The following is a 25128-nucleotide window of genomic DNA, read 5'->3' on the forward strand; positions in this document are numbered from 1 at the left end:
AAATTTCGCTAAGACTACACTATAAAAAATTTAATCTATTCTCAATTTGACAACAGACATCATGAACAAAAGTTTGACAATAAATAGTATGCATGCGTGTGTGCGTCAAATATATGGTATGTAGTGTGTGTAATGTTTTCTTTATTGATTTAATGTATCTTTTATGCATTATTTTTAAAAAATATTAGCATTGTGCACTTCTTCTCTATATTCTCTATAAGTGTGGAAAATTTTTATACTCCTCCGTCCGCGCAATTTTCGTAAAAAGGGATACAAAGTTTTTGCTTTACGTATTCATATATAGATACGTCATTACGTCATCGTAAACAGCGAAGTTATTTAGCGTTTCCAAACGATGACCGGTTGTTCTCCTGCAAGAAATTTTGGCTAGTGCCGTAACTGCGTAGGCTTCCGTGATGTCAACTATAATTCCTCGTTCTAGTCGGCGTATTTAAGATAAGCGATGAGGTATCAGATACAACTGGCTCAGCCGCATTTAAATATTTTTTTAATCTTTTCTAAATCGATTTTAAACATTATTGCGTTTTGAATTGCAACTAAATTCATACTGGGATGGCCTTTAGGAACCCCAAATAAACCAACGCCAGTGAACTATAGTATTATAACTTTTTTTCCCCTACCTAAGCTGATAGCTTCTCAAGCTATTTCAGTGTAACCTTATCTAGTAGGTGAGCTCACGGGACTCAAACCGGAGTGATGCTAACACTGACCCTAGCAAGAGCAGTGCTTCGCAGAATCTACCACCGGATCGGAAACGCGACCCACTGACAAGATCCGGCGAGAAACTCAGTGAGCTGTGTCTATTGAGTTAATTCGCTCGTCGAGCCCTTCGTCGCAAGCGACGGCTTCGACGAGGACGGTGACCGTATAACAGATATTGCTCTTTATTTGTATGTAGGAAGAAATAAAAAACAAACGTTTTTTTTTTCTTTCAAAAAATAACTGTCTAAATAGGTAGTTTGCGACGTTAAAATTTGATACATAAAAAACGTCTTCAGAGACAAAGAAAAACTGTAAAAGTGCAACGTTGGTAATGGATGGTAGGCAGCGGCTTGGCTCTGCCCCTGGCATTGCTGAAGTCCATGGGCAACGGTAACCACTCACCATCAGGTGGGCCGTATGCTCGTCTGCCTACAAGGGCAATAAAAAAAAAAAAAAGAAAAAAAAAAACCAAAACATTTGAATTAAAGTAATGAAATAAGTGACGTTACAAAATTAAATGCAAACTAAAACGAATTTAACTTTTGCAGATATAAAATTCATACGTTTGTCTAATTCCCGGCGACTGCTGATGGCGAACAAGTACACTTTCGCGCAAGCTACCCGAAGGCATTATTACTGTTCTAAGAAATTGAAGGGATGTAAAGCTAGAATATTCTTAAGCAAAGACAAAACTGAGATCGTTTTAATGGACAACACTCATAATCACACGCCTCCTGTTTACCAGAAAGCCGACGGTTTCTATTTCAAGATGATGGGTTAAAATCTACAATTAAAATAAATGATAAGCGTTCTTTAAGCGTCTAAAGCCCCGCCCTAAGTTCAACTATTTCAATGTATTTTAATGCTATCACTAAAGAGACAAAAAAATTATTTTTTTTCCCACCTGGGTGGGTAACCTCGAGGGGGTTATTTTAGATTCACCGAGCTAGTAGGTGAACTCACGGGGCTCAAATCGGGAGTGTTGCTAACACTGGCCCTAACAATAGCAGTGCTTCGCAGAATCTACCACCGGATCGGAATCGCGACCCACTTAGAAGATCGGGCGAGAAACTCAGTGGGCTGTGTCTATGCGTTAATTTACTCGTCTAGCCTTTTTGTGGCAAGCGACGGATTCAGCGAGGACGGCGACCGGTGCTTGAGGTACCTAAAAGCACCGTTAATGAATCGTGAAGATCCGTAATGACGTATTTAGGGCAATGTTTTTGATTTGCCAAATAATTTATAGAAGCTATGATTTTTGAGATGTGACATTTTTATTTATGTTTCGATATTTTATTTCTATATAATTAATATATCGGTTTCGTAGGTATCGGCAAGGCTATCGATTTTTTTTTTGTCGAATAACAATAAATCCAGTTTATACTAATGATTCTTTTGTTCTCCTTGTTTTTTTTTTTGTTTCCCTATAGTAATTATTTTATTTATTATATTATATTAAGTTATTTTAATTTCGTCACCATCGTTAAATTATGCAAGACGGGTTTGTTGACATGGAATCTACGGTATTTTCACCTTGGTAGAGCCATATTGAGTTACGTCCTTGACACCACTAGCCAAGTCTAAACACGACCAAACAACAAACAAAAACAAAACAAGCTAATGTAAGCTTAAGTTGAGATTCGCGACACCACGACTAAATAAATCACCCTAAAAACTCAGCCACACACGTATAGTTGTGAATACATAATTTTAATTGCAAACAAAAAAGGAGTCTCAGAAGTCTGACGTCTTCAGGTCGGTGACGGCTTTTACTTCGTTGATATCTATGGATTCCAGTAATAACTTTAGACCAGGTGGGCCATGATCTCGTTCACGCAAATAAGCAATAAAAAATCGATTGGAAAAGTTTAGTTATACTTGCTCAGACATATGAAATGGAGAAAGTGGTAATGCATCTCGTAGGTACTTGAAGAAATTCCCAGTTGTCGTTTTCAATGGTTGGTAATGGTTAAATGTATCTCAGTAACGAGTGAATTAGACATATTTTTGATTTGTTTGTATGTACTAGTACAATAAGGATCTATCGGCATAAGCAGGAATGAAATCACCACCACTGAAATACGGATGTCGGAAATAGTTTTGAAATGTTTCATTTGCGCTCGCTTTTTTAACACCCATCTTTAAAATATTAATTGGTTTGTAATTTAACACGTTGAACGCCAGACTAAAAACAATTGTTATCTTGGTCGGTCATGGCGGACACTTCATGTCACTTTTCATGTCCTTCTTCAAACGAGGCTTAAGACCACGCACCGGTACGCAACTTGGCTCTGCCCCTGGCATGGCGGCTGACGTCTATAAGCAACGGTCACCACTCACCATCAGGCATGCTCGTCTGCCTACAAGGACAAATATAACTTCATGACCGAACGTGTGAAGTGGTATCCAGAGCCCATAGACATTAACAAAGCAAATACCACCTACTTTGAGACATTAGTTCTAAGTCTCAGTATTAACAGTACAACGGCTGCCCTTTCAAACCGAAACGCATAACTGCTTCACAGTAGAATTAGGCAGGGTAGTGGTACCTACCCGTGCGGGCTCGTAAACTTACTACCAGTACAATAGACTAGTACATAATAGTATATAACAGTGTTTTTGATGTTATTTACTGTTACGTAAATCGCAATGGATAAAATTAAAGAAATCTGTATTTTGAGATGATTCTCTTGTCCCCTTTTTACTGTTTACTTCCCCTCGTGACCAGATTTCGGCAACCAAATCATACTTGTGTTTTTTTTAATAATTTTAAAATATTTTCAGATAGCATACAGTTCATTAATATATCGAAATCAAGAAGATTGTTAATGGCGGACAAATTTACATTTGCACAAACGACGCCTAGGCATTTTTATTGTTCGAAGAAAAGCAAAGGATGCAAAGCGAGAATCTTCCTGAATAAGGACGAGACAGAAGTGCTTTTTATGGATAATATACATACACACGCTCCCCCGGTGTACAAAAGAGTTGCCCAAGGATTTTATATAAAAGTTTCTGGATAAAAACAATTGTAAGGTTATAAAAAAATGTTTCTTATTTAATGTCATTGTAAGCAGATGAGCATGCGACAACCTGATGGTATGTACAGGGGCATAGCAAAGCTAAGAACATACACAAAAGTTGAATTAATTACTACAGTACTACAGTACAATTACTACAGTACAGGCAAGGAATAAAAATTACTAATGATTGTTGTAGCAAATAGAATTACGAAAAGCATTCAATACATTTTTTAATATCCAAAAATACAGGTTTGACATCACAACATAGTATAAAACAAAATCGCTCTCTCTGTCCCTATATCTGTCCCTATGTAAGCTTAAATCTTTAAAACTACGCAGCGGATTTTGATGCGGTTTTTTTTAATAGATAGAGTGATTTAAGAGGAATGTTTATATGTATAATAACATCCATTAAATAGTGGAGAAATCAATAATAAATTACAGTTTCCGAAGCGAAGCGAGGGCGGGTCGCTAGTTTGAAATCAATGTTTAATTGTGATAACGTCATATTGTATAATATTTTGTATATTATTAACCAATCAAATTACCAGACTATTATAAGATTTAAACCGATAAAAGAATTAGGTTCTCAAAAGGGAATCTCAAAGAAGAATTAGGTCCTAAAAAACTAGGAATCGTAGATTTTTACTTACAGTAAGCTATGAAATGTGATAATTATGCGATTCTCAGCAAATGCTTAACTCTTATGAAATTAGATTAGACTGCGGCTTAGGTGAGTAATACTTTTATTTATTATCTTGTAAGTAAATAAATAATAAATAAATAAAATTTGATTTTTCCCCATATAAAATAGATTTTATAATCTAGATATTTATATGGACTCACCTGTTTGCCACAGTAAAAACTCGTAACTAAAGGAGACTGAAACGATTACATACATTTTTGGGCCCGAATGTAACGTGATGAAACTAATATGAATTAATAGATTCAGATTTATCAGTACCTTGCTGAAAATTATAAAAGTTTTCTCAATCTGAGAGCCGAGTTAATAAAGATTTAGTAAAAGTTAGGTTATGTTACAATCTCTTTAAACGAGCTGAATAATAACTTATTTAATCATAAGTAAATGTTTATTATATCCATTGGATAATCTTTTAAATGTCATATTATGAATGAATATCAATGATATATATCAGGTATGGAATATGGAATTGCTATCCCACAATTCACACAGCGATCCATAATTTCAACAGTATCCATTAGTGTAGAAGCAACTGTCGTACAAGGCTGGCAGAGTTGGAATCCGTAATAATAAAGCAGTGATCGTTAAAAATATAAAAACAGCCCGATAGATACACACTCAAAATGCGTCGAAGATACAAAAAGAGTAGAGTAGAAAAAACCAACAAGCGCCAAAAAATAATTGTATAATCTATGAACAAACGTCATGCTTCAGCTTAGTGTCAAAGCTGTCATCAAAAATGCAATCGATTTTAATCGATTTGAAATCGATAATAATATTACTTTGCTAAGTAATAATAGACTTTTTCTTCATTTATGTATATAATCGCAATTAAATCCGGCGTATACCGCACTTGTATACAACAAGTATAAATCCCTCATTTAATTACTTTGCATTAATTACCTAGTGCAATGTTTTTGGAGTTTACTCCTTTAGAATCGATTTACATATATAGGCCCGGGGTATGAAAATTATGGGGACCAAAATCGTACTAGCATGTCACACGAAATGCGTTATGCGCATGTCACACGAAATGCGCGCCGGGCTGCTGCGCCGGCAGTCCGCCACAAAGCCTCGTACTGATCGCGCGTTTCTCTCATTATTGTATTTTCATATATTTGTTAGTCGTTTGTTTTGTGTCTCGTTAATTTGTTAATAATCTGTAGTGTATCGTGTTGTCGTAATATAGAACTATTTCTCGTATTGTTTCGTTTAATTTTTATATCCAGTAAACTCCAGTCGTGCGTCGGAGCGGACACACACACTTTTTTTTTTTATAATCCTGTAATCGATTAATTAAATCGATCACACCGTTATACCGACAAAAACTAACTTTCTCATTTTTCTCCGGTCCCAGAAAGAGGATCGAGGTGATTTTTTATATTCTTATATAACAAAATATGACAAATTTTTTAGACTACATTCCAAGTTATTACATTTTTGGCCCACGATTTTCCGTCTCCTTTATGTGTTTATAGGACTTCGACGATATTTGATAACCGACGTCAAAAAAGGAGACGTTTATCAATTTGGCGGTATTCTTATGTGTTACCATAGAACTTTTTTCTAGGTAAACCGATTTTAATGTTTTTTTTAAAGCCGGTGTTTATCATGTGGTTCCATTTAAATTTATGAATATCCTACCAGTGTTTTTAGAGTTATCCTTAATTAATGCAAATTTTATTGATTTCAAAAACATTAAGGATATTCTCATTTTATTTTGTTAAAATCTTCTATTATGTCCATAAGAATTGTATGAATAAATAATGAGGAGTGGTTAAATAGAATATATTTTAAATATAATATATTTACAAAAAAAATATGCGTTTTCTTAAAACCGAAACCAAAACCTCAACATTAACTGCTATTAATGAGCGCATTACAAGTAATCCTAGTTAGCATAGTGCTTTGTCTATTTCAGACTTAGTTAATGATGACATTTGCCAATGACGTCATCATAGTCGATTACTCTTGGCAGAACTGTCGTGGTCATGTTTAATCCTTGTTCATTATAGCCTTGACAGCTTTTCACCGTAATTCCAAAACGTAAGGCCTATATATTTTTATTTCATACCGAATTTATTATTAACACATTGTACGCCGGCCCTGGGAAAACGCGGCATCTCATAATTATAAAAAAAAATATTGCTTCTATCTTCGTTATAGTTTAATTATATATTTTATTGTCTTTGTAAGCAGACGAGCATGGGCCCACCTGATGGTAAGAGCCAAGCCGCTGCCTACCGTAAGTTAAGTACTCTCCGCAAGCCTCGTTTGGAGAAGGACATGTCATAGCGTTCAAGAAACACCGTGGAGGGGAGTTCATTCCAAAGCCGTATGCAACGTGGCAGAAAAGATCTTTATAAATGCACTGTCGATGAACGCAGCGGTTCCAGATAATATAGATGAACTCTGCTCCGGTGGAGGGAGGTGTGAATATAGAAAGAAAATTTAGTGTTTTACGAAAACGAACAAAAAGGTTTAAAAGGTAGATAAATATGAAAATGCTCGGAATTATATAAAAATAACAATTTTGTTTTTTTTTTGATATGTTCCCCGTCGGACGAATTCCTTTTGTTTGTTTTAAGTTTATTTTATACAAAAGTTTAAGCCTTTTATTTATCGATTGAGGCACTGCGAAGTCTGCCGGGTCAGGTAGTTTTCAATATTTTCTACAAATGTCTAAATGTCTCAAATGCCACCGGCGTTTAATGTGTTAATTGTTGTGTTTGTGTAATGTTGTCAATTATATTTTGTGTAGTTTCTAAGTTGAAAATAAATAATAGTTTAAAAAACTTACAAAATACGCTTTTATAGAAAATCCAACTAAAAAATAGAAAATAAATTTTATAAATTTGAATTAAAAATAGTGTAAAAAAAATGATTTATTTATTTTTCATTTTTTACTTGAAATTTCCATTTTATTCAATTTTTTTTGAATATTAAATTGTCATCGGTCCTTAATAAGTATACCAAATTTCGACTTAATCCGACGTTTTGAAGGGGGGGTCAAAATCATGTTCAAAGATTCCGTTACGAACATACATACGTCTGAAGCTAATAAAAGCGTATTAAAAATTCTGTATATTGTTTAAAAAAATTCTTTCATTTCAGAATACGTTTTTATTCCGACGCAGAAATACAAATTGCTGATGTATCGCGGCTACACGTTTGCTCAGATGAACAGCAATCGTTATTATAAGTGTTCCCAGAAAAGGAAAGGTTGCAAGGCCCAAGTGAGATTAGCCGAAGACGGTGCTATATTGTACGCTGATTCTTCTCACTGTCACGAGCCACCGACGTATCATCTGACGAAGGCCGGGGAATACATACATTTTTAAAATTGTTAAACCTCTATTGGGTAGGTTAATTGTTAATTAAGTGGGTTAAAGGGTTAGTGGGGGAAAAGTAAGTTAAATTTAAGGATTTTTTTTATATCATATTGAAAAAAATATTAAAATTTATATTCAATTAAATTTAAGATAGTTTCATTTTCGAATGTTTTAATCTCTGGCAGTATGAATAGGTTATCGAAGTTCCGTTTTTAGTATTCCTGACAATCATTGACTACGTAATGACATTTGAATTTTATGTACTTAAATATAATATTATATAGATTTGTTTAAATTTAAGTGTGTAAATAAACTTGCCGATTTGAATTTTACAATTCGTATATAATATGGCGTCTAAAAATTGGAGGTCCTATTTTGCGACTATTCAAATTGATAATTTTAAATTATTATTTGTTCTTGCGTAATAAAGGTACTTAAGTGACTATTTTAGTACAACTTTTCATTAAACAAATATTATTAAATTTACAAGGAAAGAAGGAACAATATAACATACGCAGGCTACTACAAAACAGTACCTACCTGTAGTAATTTCTTCTCTGTTTGTGAATCGATTTTTTGTTTAGTAAGTAATGACGAGGGTAGTGCTATAAATAAAATGTTGAAATAATAATATATTTTTATTAAAAAATGTTTTATGTTCGACTATGTGTATTTTATTTTAAATTTTATCGATTTCCCGGTCAAATTGGGATCGATTTTAAAATACTTGTTTGTATCGTAAACTCTCAAGGCGATTCCATCGTCATCGGTGAGATTAATTGATGCGTTTCGTTCTTGAAATCGGCTTAGCATCGTTTATTTAGACGAAATATTATCCTTATTCTTAATAAAAAAAACTTACTGAATCGATTTTAATGTGACAATATTTTGTAGTAAATCGATAATCGATCATTCATATTTTGTTTGGAGATATTACCACACTGCGTACTTCTGCTGTGTAAAGTCTACATATTTCGCATCTGAGGGTAGCGTTTGTTTTGAAAACAACTGAGACTTTAAGCTTGAAAATCGTCTATCGCGTCACATTAGCAGACTAATGAATGATCTTCTTGGCTATAACTTGCTGATGGTATCTCATCCATCTCCTCTCTCATCCGTCTCCTCTCTGTTCAGTTCGTACCAATATTACTAAATTATTATTAAAGTTGTCGTGGCCTGAAGGATAAGGCATCCGGTGCATTCGTATCCTAGCGATGCAACGGTGTTCGAATCCTGCAGGCGGGTACCAATTTTTCTAATGAAATACGTTAAGTACGTATACAAATGTTCACGATTGACTTCCACGGCAAAGGAATAACATCGTGTAATAAAAATGAAACCCGCCAAATGATAATTTGCGTAATTACTGGTGGTAGGCCCTCTTATGAGTCCGCGCGGTTAGGTACCACCACCCTTTTTTTTTTTTTAACGCTGGGGAATCCATTTACGGATACCCAGTCGAGAGGGGTAACGGACCGGGTTATGTCGGACTCCGGCGCCTCCTGAGAGGAAGAAGGGGAGAAGAGAAGGGCCGAGGTCCTTCACCTCCCCCAATTTCTCACAGGAGACTACGCCTTGAAAAAGGCGCGCGAAGCACTTGCCCCGCAGAACGACTACCGACTAAACCCCATCGAGCCCCACCACTCCGACTCCACGAAACCCACGGTACCGCACAGTGCGCGCCGAAGGCTCGCCGTCGCCGGTACCCATCCTGTTAATAGGACGGCACTCCATCCTCGGGAAATTCCCGCAGGACGTCGTCTCGGAGACACACCGTGAGCGGTGCACAGGAGCCACCTTGCGCCGCCTCACCACCGGACCAAAAGCCAAGTATCGGGCAGCCCCGCACCCGGCACCTGACAGCCCCTACGGGAGATGAACGGGAGCTTCGCGCCCGTGCCGCCCACTCCGCCTTCTTCGCTGATAAGCCGAAGAGGGATCTCACTCCCTTTCGCGCTCCTCAGCCTCACGGAACGCCATGACCAGGTCGCAAAACCTGGTCATGGCCTCCCAAGAATTCAGGTACCACCACCCTGCCTATTTCTGCCGTGACGCAGTAATTCGTTTCGGTTTGAAGGGTGTGGCAGCCGTTGTAACTATACTGAAATCTTACAACTTATATCTCAAGGTGGGTGGCGCATTTACGTCATACATGTCTATGGGCTTCAGTAATCACTTAACATTAGGTGGGTTGTGAGCACGTCCACCCATCTAAGCAATAAAAATAAAAAAGTTATAATGTACCTTGAATTGTATTTACGAGTGTTCTTTTTAGATCGTCGCGAAGTCGTGGCCTATTAGATAAGATGCCTGTTATGATCAATGCTACATGCTGTTATGATCAATGCTACACTGGTATTTAAATCCCGCAGGCAGTAACGTTTTTGTATAAAAAATACTTATTGCATATTCACCAATGGCAACTGTAAGTCGTACTGTTAGCCCGCATGGATAGTTACTGTCATCTTGCCTATTTCTATGCTTTGAAGGGTGGGACACCCTTCATAAACGGTAATTAAGACTTGTACCTGATTTCTCCAGGTGTTTGAAGGCATTTAGGTTGATCTTCACGGCCTCCGGTACCTACTTAACAACAAGCCCGTAAGCTCGTTCCCTTAAATATGCAACAACAAAAAACCATCGCACTTAGCAACTCAATTTACATTACAGATGAGTTGCAAGAGTTGACAATGATTAATGGAGTTACCTTGTTTATGTACAAGAACTACACATTCTCGGTGACCACCACGAAGAGTTATCCTAATACGAAGATCATGAGGTGCTCGAAACGACACAGGGGGAAGTGCTCAGCGAGGTTCAAGGTCGACCAGTACGGGAGGATCGAGTGGGCGTTACTAGAGCACAACCATCCTCCCCCAAACTTAATAAGAACTGGAAGTGGATTCTACATAAAGATATAAGAGACTAAAAAAACTATATTAGATTAGCATAATCCATACTATCTATACTAATATATAAATATACAGTGGTTTTTACGGATGTTCCGTTATAACTACTGAACCATGCATGCGATTGACTTGAAACTTGGTATCCATGTATAAATACATGTACTTAATGGATTGGCTAATATTTATATGAGTGTTTGGACTCCCTACACCAGTTGCGGAGGCGTTAATGATGAGAATCTTTGTGGGGGTGAGAAATATAATGTTAATTTAAATGCCCGGCGAAGCGGACGGGTACAGCTAGTGTTGTTATATGTTTGACAGTATAAGAAATTAATAGTTTTATAAACGATTTCTTGTTTTCATTTCTGTTTCAATCATATTGACGTAGGCATAACGACAGGACTTGCCCATAGGGCGGTCCAGTTTTAAGTCTCACCATAGGAAGAAGACCTGTTAGCATCAATAGAATTAGACAAGTGATGGTAGGACCTCTTGTGAGTCCACACGGGTAGGTACCACCACCCTGTCTATTTCTGCCGTGATGCAGTAATACGTTTCGGTTTGAAGGGTGGGGCAGCCGTTCTAACTATACTTGAGACCTTAGAACTTATTTTTTATTTATTTTATTTATTACACTTCATGTAAAATTTACATTGGCGGACTTAATGCCTAAGGTATCTCTACCAGTCACCAAAGGTAGTGCAGAGTAAATAGTGGTAGGTGCAATGAAATTTATATTAGGTTACGATCATACAAAAAAAGTATATCTACATATATACAAATCATATATACATATACATACATACATACATATATACATACATACATACATATAGTAGTTTATACAGTATTAAACTTATATCTTATGTTGGGTGGCACATTTACGTTGTAGATGCCGATGGCTCCAGTAACCACTTAACACCAGGTGGGCTGTGAGCTTCGCCACCCATCTAAGTAAAAAAAAAGACAATAATACCTCAAAATAAATCTTTACAATTCTTTAAAGTTCGCACACAAAAGTGATTTAAGTATAATTAATGTTTTCTCATAGAGCCATACCCTTGAAGACATATAACAAACAGTAGTATTATCATAACTTGAATGGTCCCTCCACATTCTCTAGTTTCCACATCCGAACTTTGCACGAAGAAGCGAATAACAGGTTCAGCATCAAAGTGTAATTATTTATTTATTATGACAGATTCCTGTAAGTTTTTTTTTCTTTAATTGAGGCCGTCAGCGCAAAGTGGCCTAAGCTTACCATAGTTGTTATGGAGCAATGAGTTTAAGTTTTCATAAAATATTTTTTACATCGCGTGCCCTGCGAAAACTATTGATGGTAGAATAAAATAATGTATTACGACTTTGTAGAACACATTATATTTAAAAAATGTCGTGACAGCAATGTCTAACTATATAGTTATGCCGCAATAAGTGTCTTTATTTAAAAAATAAATAAACGTCAGCTATCATTGAAATTTTTGTTGACCCGAGCGGAGTCGGAGCGGGCTGCTAGTTTAAATAAATGCAATATACATAATTATAAGCATGAAATGAAAAATTGTGGGTTAGGCCACTTCTGTGTTGACGGCCTCAATTAACCTTCAAACATGACCTCGAAGTCGGTACTATCGATCACCGAGCACACCTCACGTAGCGATTCGTATCTTTCGCAATGAAAATCCCGCTGCGATTCTTCGCAGCTGTATCATCGCAGGGGTATCCTTAAGTGATTATTTTTTCCTTCAGACGATGAGACCGTTCAAGTTCTTCGTACGCCGGAGGAGCTCAATTAATGATATACAAAGACTACAGTTACTCGCATCACAGCCACAACAAACCTGTAGAGTAATGAAGTGCTCGAAACAGAAGCGAATGAACTGAAAGCGAGCTCAAAGTGAACGAAGGAGGAATAGTTGAGTTAATCCATTACCACAACCATGAGCCACCTCTATACACGATAACAAAAGCGGAGTGTATATAAAGCATAGGTGACGCGTCCGCGACGAACACGAGCGCTCAAGGCTGGTAGCACGTTAGCAATGTATTGTCAGTGTTGTACGATATTTTCGTTAGCACCGCTTATGAATCATCTAGTAGGTTCATATTACTGACGTGACTCCGTCGCGTTCCTCGTTGAACTAAGTAAATTGATGGGGCTTATCGGTACTGGCTTGCAATACGCATCACTACAGCAAATAGATTAATGACCAGGTTTTAAGAATTGTAGATTCGTTATACAATATAATTGGACTTTCACCTCATGTCTAATGGGGGGTGACAACATTCACCTTATTTGTCTATATATGATGGGAACGCTTAATATCAGATGGACGGTGAGCTCGTCAACTCGTCGTTGCAACAAATAAAGCTAGACCGCTTGAAAATATTGAATTTAACCTTGAGGTGTCAGTGAACACTAGTATAAAAAATATAGTTCACATATATGTATTTGTGTCCGCAAATCTCTGTAAGTTGTTAATGGATTAACTGACTCCAAATCTTTATACAATAATGTATTTAACAATCGAGTGTATGTGAGACTTTATTTTTGTGTTTCAAGGAAAACGGAAATTTCTATACGGTTTGAACTGAGTTAGGGGTCATCATAGATAAGTTGCGATGGTATTTTTACTAAAATTACGATTATCCCACTTACAACTACAATACCTATCAGGTCATAAGTATTGTCACACAGTAAAACTTTTCTTTTAGAATGCTGGCCACAAAAAGTTTATTGAATTCGAATTTCAAATTGTTCATGAAAAAAAATGTATACTTTAGAATTTTGCTCATTTTTAAATATGGAGTGACGCTTAAAGAAGACCGTGTTGCAGTATTGCGTTGCATCGTTGCGGTTACGCGCCCATTCAAATTTAACATACTGAAAAATTGAATATAACCAAAAGATTCGTTTATCGTAACCATCAAACGATACAAGAAGACTCTAGTGTAGATGACAGTCAAGAAGTGGTCGCCCTCGGTCTGCTAGGACTCCCAGATAAAAGCTGTGAAGCGCGAATTCAAAGAAATCCCAAACGTAAGCAGAAACGTTGGCCCTTCAGATGGGTTAAGCAGAACCACGGTGAAATGGGGTTAAATGAAGACTTAGGGCTTCGGCATATCGAAGAAAAACAGACATCGTTTGAATGCTCGTCTAATGGACCTGAGACTGAAGAGATGCCGCGCTTGTTGAAGCGGTACCGGGAAAAAATATCGGGAAATTCTTTTTCAGGTGAAAAATTTTTACCGTAGAAGAGAGCTACAACAAACAAATGAAAGGTACGCACACGGAGTGAAGAAGCGAGCAACCGTATTCCGCGTGTCCAACGAGGTCATTTCCTCTCGCTCATGTATGGTGGATTTCTTATGGGGCTTAACAGAGGTACATTTTGTGAGAGAGTGTAAAAACGAATCAGTTTGTACAAAAACAGTCCTGACGAACCTTGTGGAACCTGTTCTCATACCATGTTCAATAACAGCACTGGTATCCAACAAATTCGCGCCAGCTCATAGAACGAAGACACACAAACTGGCTGGCGGCGCGTGAAATCGACTTCATCCGCACGAAACTGGCCCTCCTCCAGTCCAGATTTGAATCCGTTAGATTACAAGATATGGCACACTTGGAGGAAAAGCGTGCTCAAAGCCTCATCCCAATTTGGATCACTCAAGACATCCTGATTAAGGCACCGCCGATATTGACATGGACCTCGTTCGTGCTGCGATAGACGACGGCCGCGCAGATGAAGCCTGTATCAAAATCACGGAGGTCATTTGAATAAACTTAGTGTCATAAAATAAGTTTTGTTAAGTTCATTTTGGTATATGAATGGTTACATATGAATAACTTGTTTCAAATATTTTACATTAAACATGTGACAGAATTTATGACCTGACTAGGTAACTGTGGTCATGGTAACCGTTGTTCCAATATAAATTACGATTCCAATTCGACGCTTGAAAGGCAAACATGACTAAGCGACAATGCGTGAACTTACAGTAGACTAATTTAAAGTTGAAATACCTGAAAAAAAAATCTATTTAACGAATCTAGCTGTAGGATGAAATTATTTAATAGACCTAGAAATATTTTTTGAGCATTGAATACGGTTATTGCTATCATTTATGTACAAAGCAGTTATTGTCGCTTAGTCACGTTTGCCTTCAAGCGTCGAATTGAATATCAATTTAATTCTCTTCTTTTCAAATACAATAAGTCGATTCGGCTTTTATATTTGTGTCGGCAAAAATCGAAAAATAATACAGGAATTGATCGAAATTTGTTAAGCGTTTGCGAGGTTCGAAAAGATGAATAGATAAAATAAAATTTGTCTAAAAAGTATAATCTAGATTATTATTGAATATTCTAGATATTTTATTTTTGAAAGAAAAAGTAATCATTTAATGGAATTTAAAACGGAATCATATATGAAATATTTTTACTGGTGGTAGGACTCTTGTGAGTCCGCGCGGGTAGGTACCACCACCCTGCGTATTCTGCCGTGAAGCAGTAATGCGTTCGGTTGAAGGGTGGGGCAGCCGTTGTAACTATACTGAGATCTTAGAACTTATATCTCAAGGTGGGTGGCACATTTACGTTGTACATGTCTATGGGCTCCAGTACCACACCATCTCGTCCATCCATCTAAGCAATAAAAAAAATGAAATATCCTTACATATGTACGATTACGGATCTTGACTTTTTCGTGCTACCCGCAATTAAAAAAAATAACTTATTTACTTTTCCCTTAGACATACGTTATGTTCGAAGACCATGCGGCGCTCAAATAATGTATACAAAGACTACAGTTACTCGCTCCAGAGCAACAACAAAACCTGTAGAGTACTGAAATGCTCGAAACAATCTCGAGGGAATTGCAAAGCGAGACTCAAAGTGAACAAAGATGGAACAGTTAGTTAATCCATCCCACATCATGAGCCATGTCAATACACAATAACAAACAGCGAGTGTATATAAAGCATAGATGAATGCACAATTGCATTTTGGTCGTAAAGTCTCCATAGTTCTACGGGTTATAAAAACACGAATGCAGATTGGACACGTTGGTTATTCACTTTTTTTTAATATATTTATGACGTTTGTGTTGTGATCATAGAATAATTAACATAGAATGATAGTTCTCTTCAAAGCGGTCTGTCAAAAGTGAGGCAAGAATATAATCTATGTTGCGTAAGGTACTGTATTGACGCTCAACGAAACCACACAGAAAAAAAGAATGTTACCAATAAATTAACTTTCTCTAAAAATAGGGAAATTGAAACTATTACTGTGATCACAGAACAAATTTGATTATTAGATTACACCTTTATTTATTTGGAACTCATCAATTATACTGCTGAACTGATGACAAGGCCCATAGATCCCCTAAACGATTAGGATTAAATATAAGTGCAATTCGTCTATCGAAACTACTCGGTATGACCCGTTTGTTTACATCCTAAATAATCTAATGTACCTATTACCAGAATACACGAATATGACTGCATGATGAAAATAAACCTGTATACAACTTTTGTTTTTTGTGTAAAATACTTTCGTTATTTGGTGTAAAGTTATATTATTAATTTTTGTGGCATTTTTATAAGCGGTTTTAAGTTTAATAATAGTGTAACTTGTAAAAAACACGCGAATATTATAATTCACTTTAAGCTTACTTAAGTTCACTTCTGTATCTATAGTCAAGCAAAGTAGTTACTTTAGCTTAAGCTAAGCAATGACCTAAGAAAATATTTATGTTCAAACAAGTAAGAGCCAGAATTGTAGTGACAAGTCATATTTCAAGTTATAACTTGTCTATAGATAGATACGGGTCTTAGAGTGATCGAGGTGAGAACACATGAGAAAGATAATTCTTTATTTCAGTAGCCTTGTAACAACTGCAACTGTTTCGGAACAATTGTCGCTTCGATGAAGGGAGGAAACCTGAGTCGACTATTATCAAAGCCGGCAATGTGACTTTGGACAATTATTGGTAAATCAGAAAAACGAATTATTGACTTTGTATCCATTGGCAGTCACAAAACTCTTCTGAACGACATCTTAGATAAATAACAGGTTAAGTATAACCTTTATTAATGCAGGTTTTGAACCGTATTCTTTGAAGTAGACGATTATAGTCAAATCAATCTGTATTGACATATCAATATATTTTTTTGTCCAAATGCACAGATTGCCACCTTTGATAATAGACGACTCACCTAAAACCAAACCAAAACCTACAATTACATATTATTATAAGTATGCGAACTTGTTGCTTTTTTTGACTCAGTTTCCTTATTAATCAATTTAATTCAATAAAAAAAGCGCTTTAATTGCCTAATTGAGACGTGTTTCACTTTTAATTAAACAATAAAGTGTGTGAGAATATTCCCCATGTTGGCAACATTTTCATAAACTATGGCATTACAATTATTGAAATTTATTTTCATTTTGATGAATGTTTACATAAAATATACGTTCAAATGCATTAATTACCCATGAAATGTAATGTTACTATCTTCTTGTGTTTTCCAATGTACTGTGACATCCGTTCACTGAACAAATCGTCATATTTAATAAAAATTCGGGAGTAGTATCAATACGACACGACCTTGAGCATTGACGGGCCGAATAATGAACTTAGCCAATATGGCTAGGTTGAGTTGCCTCACTTTACAGAAGCGGACTCGGTTTCTATGTGTAATTATTCTAAGGTTGTGATGTGGCTTATATTGAGTGTATTCAATTCCGTAGTCGTCACGCGAAGTGAAATTGTTAAATATATAATTTTGAAAATATTTAAAACTGTGTACTTAGTTGTTACTGCGAAGTTCCCAGTTCCCAGTACTAAGAAGATCCTACGTTGTCGTCCTGAATTGGTTTTTTTTTCATTGCTTGTATGGGTGGACGAGCTCACAGCCCACCTGGTGTTAACTGGTTACTGAGGCCCATATACATCTACAACGTAAATGCGCCACCCAGCTGAGATATAAGTTCTAAGGTCTCAAGTATAGTTACAACGGCTGCCCCACCCTTCAAACCGAAACGCATTACTGCTTCACGGCAGAATAGGCAGGGCGGTGGTACTTGTCTGTGCGGACTCACAAGAGGCCTAAAGAACTACATCAGTGAATTTAATTACTCGAAATGGAAGAAAACCTCTCAATCCTCGTTATCATTCACTACTTTTGTTTCAGATTATGAAATGATGTTGTGAACGGCAGACCGAATCTTTTATACGAGAAATACACGTATTCAAGGCAGGGCCCGAAAACTCAATTTTATTATTACTGTTCGAGAAGATTAGCTTTGGGGTGCCATTCTAAAATCACGTTGAACAAACACGGAGAGATCATTGCTGCGTCGATAGACCATCGCCATCCACCGCCCAATTTGTTGAAGACATCGGATGGGAGATATCTGAAAGTGTAATTTTTGACAAAGCTGAATATAATTATGTATTGGCCGAAAAAATGTGAAGCGTCGTGTTTAGTTTTTTTTATGAAAATTTGAACATCCTAAAAATCTTACCAAGAAGAAACTCTAATTACATGATTGTGAAAATGATACGAACTAGCCTGTCCTTTTGGCGTCTGATCAATTGAGCCTTGAAATTTCTTTATCCATCACTTATTTTTTTCTTCCATAATGTTGCCAATAGTAATTAAAATACTATAATAGTAAAATGTGACTACTGTGGCTGTTTCTAAATTAATATTTTTATCGATATACCTGAATTTTCTCATGTTGATATTTGATACGAAAATGCATCATGTATTTTCTATTCTAAGCTTTTGAATTGCAAATAAAAATTCGGTAAAGTATGAAATTAGTAATTGGTTGGTTTTATTTTTTCGATCAGGTTCATACGATTCATACGACTGGCCTGAATCTGGAAGATTAAATTCCGGTCGGTTGGAGAAGTTTTTTATTGCATTTATTGGTTAATGAAATCAGGCCCCCTTGGATGAAGTAGTTCCTGAATACCATAAACATCCCTATATAAATCCCGCTATCTAACTTGAGATACCAAGATCTTCCCCATTTCCAATACAATGTGAACGACAACATAAAGGACAAATACAAAAAATTGGGTCATCAGCCCAATGAATTGAATAAAATCAACAAAAAATAATCTAATATTCATATATTTACCTTTCAGGTTTTCTGCTACCGTACGAGTTTTTCCCAGCCGACGAGGAAAAAACTTAGTGTTGGTCGGAGGGAATACATTTTCAATTCAAGGCAGTAACACAAAAAGATACTACTGTTCTAGGAAAAGAGTTACAGGATGCAAAGCGCATATAGTGCTGGATAGAGACGCTGTGGTCAAAGCGATTCTGAATCACAATCACGAACAGCCAGCCTTGCATAGAACGGCTTGCGGAAATATAGTGAAGTTACATAAACATTAGTCTACTTCAGAATTTCACAAATTGAAGATGCGATTAAAGATAACAAACGATTGATCTGATAGTGAGCAGTCACTGTCGCTGAAGGATATATATAGTGCAAGAGACACAGCTCACACTTGAAGACGCTTAAGCTTCGTTCGAAGACACGAAAGAGTACTAAGAAAACAACGTGGAGGGTATTATTTCCAAAGTCAGTTGATGTGTCGTTAAATTGATTACTCGAAACGTTAATGACCCAAACTATGATTTAATTTAATTATATAACAAAATAAATTGTTTGCAAAAACTTCAAGTTAATAACAAACTACTCGATCTAGCTTTTAATCCAACTTATAATTTATAGCAGCGTCTCGATGGTTTCGTATTTAATGCACTTGGCTTCGTGATAAAGCACTCATTATTTTCATAAACCATATATGTATGTATATTTAAATTATACTAGTTTTAATGTTACTAGATTAAGATGAAAAATATTATAAAAATGGCACATATTCGAGTTTCTCATTTCACGTGAGAACGTGTTCACAAAAGAAAATATTGACTGTAAAATTGCGAATAGAAAATGTAACTAGATTAGCACCTTATTTTATTTCAAAAACCACAATTGAGCTAGAGTTTAAACAATAAATATTAAATAAAATCCACTTTGTTTTATTTAAATACCTTGAATTACTGTGAGTTCACCAGATCTTACTTTGTCTGGTTATTAATAAAAAAATAATTCCAAGAATTATTGCAACTATTTCTCCATAATCGGCCTTTTATGCTTAGAACGTACCTTCCTTATTTTCTAAGTAAATGAAAATTGTAAATGAAAAGCTGAGCTGTGATTCAGGTGTCGACATGATGTCTGATCAGCAAAAAATATATTCCTTATATCAAAGCAGTTCTCATTTCGATGTCTACAGGCTCTATACAATCACTTTCATACAAATAGTTTCGTCTACCCACACATTGGTGCCACAAAAATAAGTTTTAGTATAAAATTCTGAGTCCCGTTAAGTACCGCTATTGGAGTAAATATTATAATGATCATTCATCGTTACAGGTTACGTGCCGTACGACATAATAAGGACAAGAGGCGGCGCGTGTTTATACATGATCGACGGTTACACATTCCACCAGAAGAAGAAAAACAAATGGTCGTGCTCCAGCAGAAGATCTAAGAAATGCAAAGCTAATTTCAATACTTACCCAACGGGCGATATTTCGGCCAGCTATCTCATGCACACTCATCCACCTCCGATGTACGTGCAAGCGGAAAACGGACGCTATGTCAAAGTGTAAACAGCTCTAATTCGAATGACCAATTAAACCGTTCATTATTAGTATTGGCAAAACCATTACCGGAACGTGGATTTCAAACTTATAAAGAAAACGTTTTGTTTCACTATACAGGGTCTTATTTAGTTTGTATCGGACACGAAATTGATTTGTTTAAATCCAGTCGCAGAATCTATTGTAACGTTTCTTAAGCAGTTTCGTGCTCTTTTAAAAAAAAAGAAGAGATCTATCATAAAATATTAAGATGGACATCGTAATCTGGAGTGAAAGCGTGGCCAAATGGACACATCGAGCTATTTGTACTTTTTATTATTAGGTGTTTACATAATAAGACCCTTATTTGTATTTGTCTACACTATAACCGTTGTACATTGGATAATTAACCAAAATGGTTCCAATGTAAATTGTTACAAACAAAATTAGATAAGTAATTCTTCAAGTTCTACAATCGATTTTATATTTGTATAAACTGGCAGATGTGTCTGGTCTCGAGAAACTATGATGTGAGTCTATGCTCAATAACGGAACCGAGTACTGAAACTAATTGAAGTCGTGAAGGAGAGGTATCTCGTCGCAGCTTCCTCCCGATACAAAATGGGGACTACGGTATCATCTTAAATCGAAAAAGAGAGAATTACAGATCTCAGAAGATTAGTCTAAATGCTCTCAATACGTACAAAGGGCCTTAAAAGGGATCTAAAAATAATAATTTACTGTTTTTATTTTATTTTTAAATATAGATTAATTTCAGAATTAGATTGATTTGAGAAATCAAATTGATTTTTGTAATCTGCTAGTCTGTTTTCTGAAAATAGTCACATTATAAATATGATTAAAAGCCGGTTTTTTATTTAAGGCGATACCGTCAGCTCCAATTTTGACACGTTGCTGTAACAAGGGTTGTTTTTTGTTAATTATTAGTTAATCGTCACGGCGAGGGAATCGGTCCTTAGAGGCGACCTCAAGCTGTCAATGCGATAAATAACCTAACAATATTCTTAACGGTGGTACCACGAGTCGCTGATGATACGGCATCAATGACTAGTAAAATATAAATCTCACGTGATTTTAAATTATATTACCAATCGAATTCATAATCCGTCCGTAATAATGATATTAATCCCCACTCTGTTTTCTGTCATCTCCCCGGAATTACCACTGGTAAGAGAGAGACGTGAGTTCTCCCGGGCTGTAAGTCTGGATGTTGTATCATCGTTCTTAACATGCAATTGTGCCTAATATCGGGGTCTTCATAATTATTGTGGGGGCGTGGAATAGACGTCGGGGCGAACCCCTCTCTCTACCCGGCATGAAACTCCCAGCCACACAGGGCAGGGGTAAACAATTGTGCCTGCCACATTAACTTTCATTTGTCAAGTTCTCAGATCAATGTTAACTAGATGAGCCAACTGAGAAATTATTGACTAACATTTCTTAGCTGCGTTTGATGGTACGACCGTATTCGCTATTGAGCCATGATTATTTATTTCGAGTGCACCACAGCTTATTAACGTATAATCTAGCGTTAATATTTTATAGTGTTTCGCGAGTTGCAGACATGATCGGAAACAACTCTGCGCCTTAATTTATTGCTTTAAAATTGTCCCACGTTTGGAATACTTCACAGTTTTCCTCACCTTAATTTAAATCAATGCATAGTAAATTGAGTAAATAACAGAAAATACAAGCATACTTAAAGTTAACCGTAATGGGAGAAGGTTCTAATGTTGTATAGAAAAAAATTACTAGTTAACCTGAAATGTAAATATAAGTTATTTATTTTGCAATCTTAAGGCACGCTACTTCTTTTATGAGACTGGATGTGGAGACTGGAGAATGGATGGAGAATTTTTAGTGTATACTTTAAAATTAGAAATGTTGCAAATGAATATACAAATATTCATATGCAGTTAGTTGTATAAAGTTGTATTTGACGCTTAATAGAAATGTTAAAGGAAACATTTGAAATACAGGTAACTGATTGTTACCACGATTATTAGTTTTTATGCTTTTTCGATATTTCGGTGCTGCTGCGGGTAGGCTGCGGATAAAAGCCGACAAAAATGGGTGTACCTTTTTTAAATGAATTTTTGTGAACTTTTTTTACTTATTTTAGTGGTAACTATACAAACCAGTTGACTAGTATGTGCTGATGAAATGAGAGTTTCTTGCATTTTTGTTTTTTTAATTACGCCATTGAAGTTGTGGCGCGCAGTATTATTATTTTTACATGACATTATTCGTTTTAATTTTTTTTAAATAAGGCATGTGTTTTGCTTTGTATTATAATATTTTTGACCATGATGGGTGAAAGAACTCACGAGCGACTTGGTGTTAATCAGTTGAGGCTCATAGACGTCTTGGTCACCAGAAACGTGAGGTTGTATTCTCAATCATATGTAATGAAGTTTGTAAGTCGTAGGTTGTCACGACAACCCACGACTTCCAAACCAGAACGCTTAACTGCCTCCCATCAGAAATATAGTGGCTTCGGGCGGGATGGTGGTAGCGAAACGTGCTGACTTACGATACGCCCTATCAGCCGAGGTACGCAAATGAAAAATGCGCAATGTTTATTTAAATTAAATTAGGCTTGTGACGTTTCTAGCTGTAATATTGAATTGATTGCCGGCTTATACATATAATTCCAAAGAATTATCGCTTGAATCGCGTTAAATTTATATTTTAAAGGGACTTTACCACTAATATTATTGTGTGTATAAAATGCGTGTATGTTAATTGGATGTATTTGCTTGACAAAATCTTGACGAACGTTTGATATATCAAAAGACATCGATCGATATGTATTTTCAGAGAAATAATAACAATTACTAACAAATAACTAAATAAAATGTTTGTCGTGTTTGTTGAAACAAAATGATTTGGTGGGGATGTATTTAAACGTAACATTTATGTAGTGACGAACAAATTGAATCTGCCGATGAAGTATTTGATTATGTATAATATTTGATTATGTATATGTATTTTGTAGGCAGCGGCTTGGCTCTGCTCCTGGCATTGCTGAAGTCCATGGGCGACGGTAACCACTTACCGTACGCTCGTCTGCCTACAAAAGCAATTAAAAAAAAAATAAGCGTGATAACTCACATAGGTCTCCATCTAAGCAATAAAAAAAAACAAAGGTCGCCTATGATAGACGTCTTCTTCTTTCTCGCATAGCGTGTGTTTGAATTAAATTCGAATCACATGAACGTAATTATTAAAAACGTTGTGATCTCTGTTTAACAATGACAATGAAATCAAAATGATAATAGCATCCTGATTCTTTAGGTTTTAAATATTATGCTCATAAATTAAATGTGTCGTTAAGTAACGACAGACAAAAAAAAATAGTCAACACTGTGTTATTTTACTAGTTCCCGTGATTTTTGTTTGTTTGTGTTTCTTCAATGCAATGGCGCGATATTGCAACTGAATTATTTTGCTTTTGACTGTAATGGATATTCATATACAGGGCGTTGGACTGGTTCAATGAAATGCAAGACACACTCGTTCTATTGAATACGCAATGTAATTAAAAATTAGCTGAAGGCATCTCGCAGTGTCAACAGAACGTAGGGCAGCTTATTTTAAGGGATTTTATGATCTGGTAACTAAGACCTTTAGGTCATGTCTTATTTTAATTTATAATCTTATTTTTATGAAAAATGATAATATGGAGTGAAATTAAATGAAATGAGATGAGATGATATGGGATGAAATATAATCTCAGTAAAATGGTGGTCATTTACTGAAATTTTTTCAGTGGACTTTTTGGAGGATCCCGAGAAGTTACGTCTAGCGACTTTGTTTCGTTATTACACATTTAAACTTGAAGAAACACTAAATAGACAAAATAAAATAAATCACATAACTTCACTCCTCGCGTTCCCACCAAAAAGTCCGAACGTAGAGTAGTCCGCCGATTTCGCTATAGATTGTACGCACATAAAGTATGAATTTATTAAAACTATAATCACTGACGCTTAGCTATGTCAAAATTAATTGTGTACCTCAGTTTAGTCCTTTATTTACGTACCAGTTTTAGAAATGGTCGCCTTACGCCCTGTGAATCATAAAGTACTTGTTTTAAAGAATATTGTTATAAAATACTCTTAAATCGTGAACAAACTTCAATCAATGTCAAATGTTATCGTTAAGAATTTTTTCTAAATGTAATCTATAAATTACGATTGATCTTTGTACTGTAACATTTTTATGTATCAGTGAAACGACGACTAATTGATTTGTACGTAATGTACCTGGTATTAGTTATAATACTTAGTTAATTAAGTTAATAAATGGAGTTTTACAATAATCGTTTCTTTATTTTAATCGCTTCTTCTTAATTGAGGCTGCAAAAGCAAAGGTTGCAAAGTCTATTATTGAAAAATCTCACGTTTTACACTGTAGAATGGAGCAAAAAAATATTTAGTAATTAATGATAATTGTATGGTTATGATACAAAATTTTCACAAAAAGGGAAACCGTTTTCATCAAAATATAATGAGAATATATGTTGGATGTAGTTGAAGTCAATTTAAAAGGATAACTCAAAAACTTCTGGTTAGTTCTTTATATAACTTAAATGGGAACACACGAGAAACTCTAGCTTTCAAATATAAGAATTATGAAAATCGAAATTTACCTGGATAACGTTTGTGAGGTAACAGAAATAAAAACATTGTAATTGATTACCTCCTTCTTATTTTGAAGAATAAAATGCAATAATTAAG

The 25128-nt window shown here is 35.8% G+C and overlaps 2 protein-coding genes and 1 long non-coding RNA gene across 7 annotated transcripts in view; 2 read left to right on the plus strand and 1 right to left on the minus strand.

Annotated features, from left to right (window-relative positions):
- Positions 1–25128, minus strand: part of LOC114239888 (uncharacterized) — a 471744-nt gene that overhangs the window by 63434 nt on the left and 383182 nt on the right. The gene's annotated exons all lie outside the window — the stretch shown is intronic.
- Positions 1067–8445, plus strand: LOC149502792 (uncharacterized). The gene is made up of 4 exons (XM_089728479.1): positions 1067–1499; positions 1970–1988; positions 3389–4331; positions 4379–8445. Exons 1-3 carry the CDS (start codon positions 1241–1243, stop codon positions 3744–3746), a joined length of 636 nt encoding a protein of 211 aa, XP_089584605.1. The 5' UTR covers positions 1067–1240; the 3' UTR covers positions 3747–4331; positions 4379–8445.
- Positions 15441–24710, plus strand: LOC114239884 (uncharacterized). The gene is made up of 2 exons (XR_016323211.1): positions 15441–18121; positions 18856–24710. It is a non-coding gene; the product is annotated as an uncharacterized LOC114239884 (long non-coding RNA).

Source organism: Bombyx mandarina, chromosome 06, assembly GCF_030267445.1.
Source record: "Bombyx mandarina strain Sakado chromosome 06, ASM3026744v2".
In the NCBI taxonomy this organism is placed as follows: domain Eukaryota; kingdom Metazoa; phylum Arthropoda; class Insecta; order Lepidoptera; family Bombycidae; genus Bombyx; species Bombyx mandarina.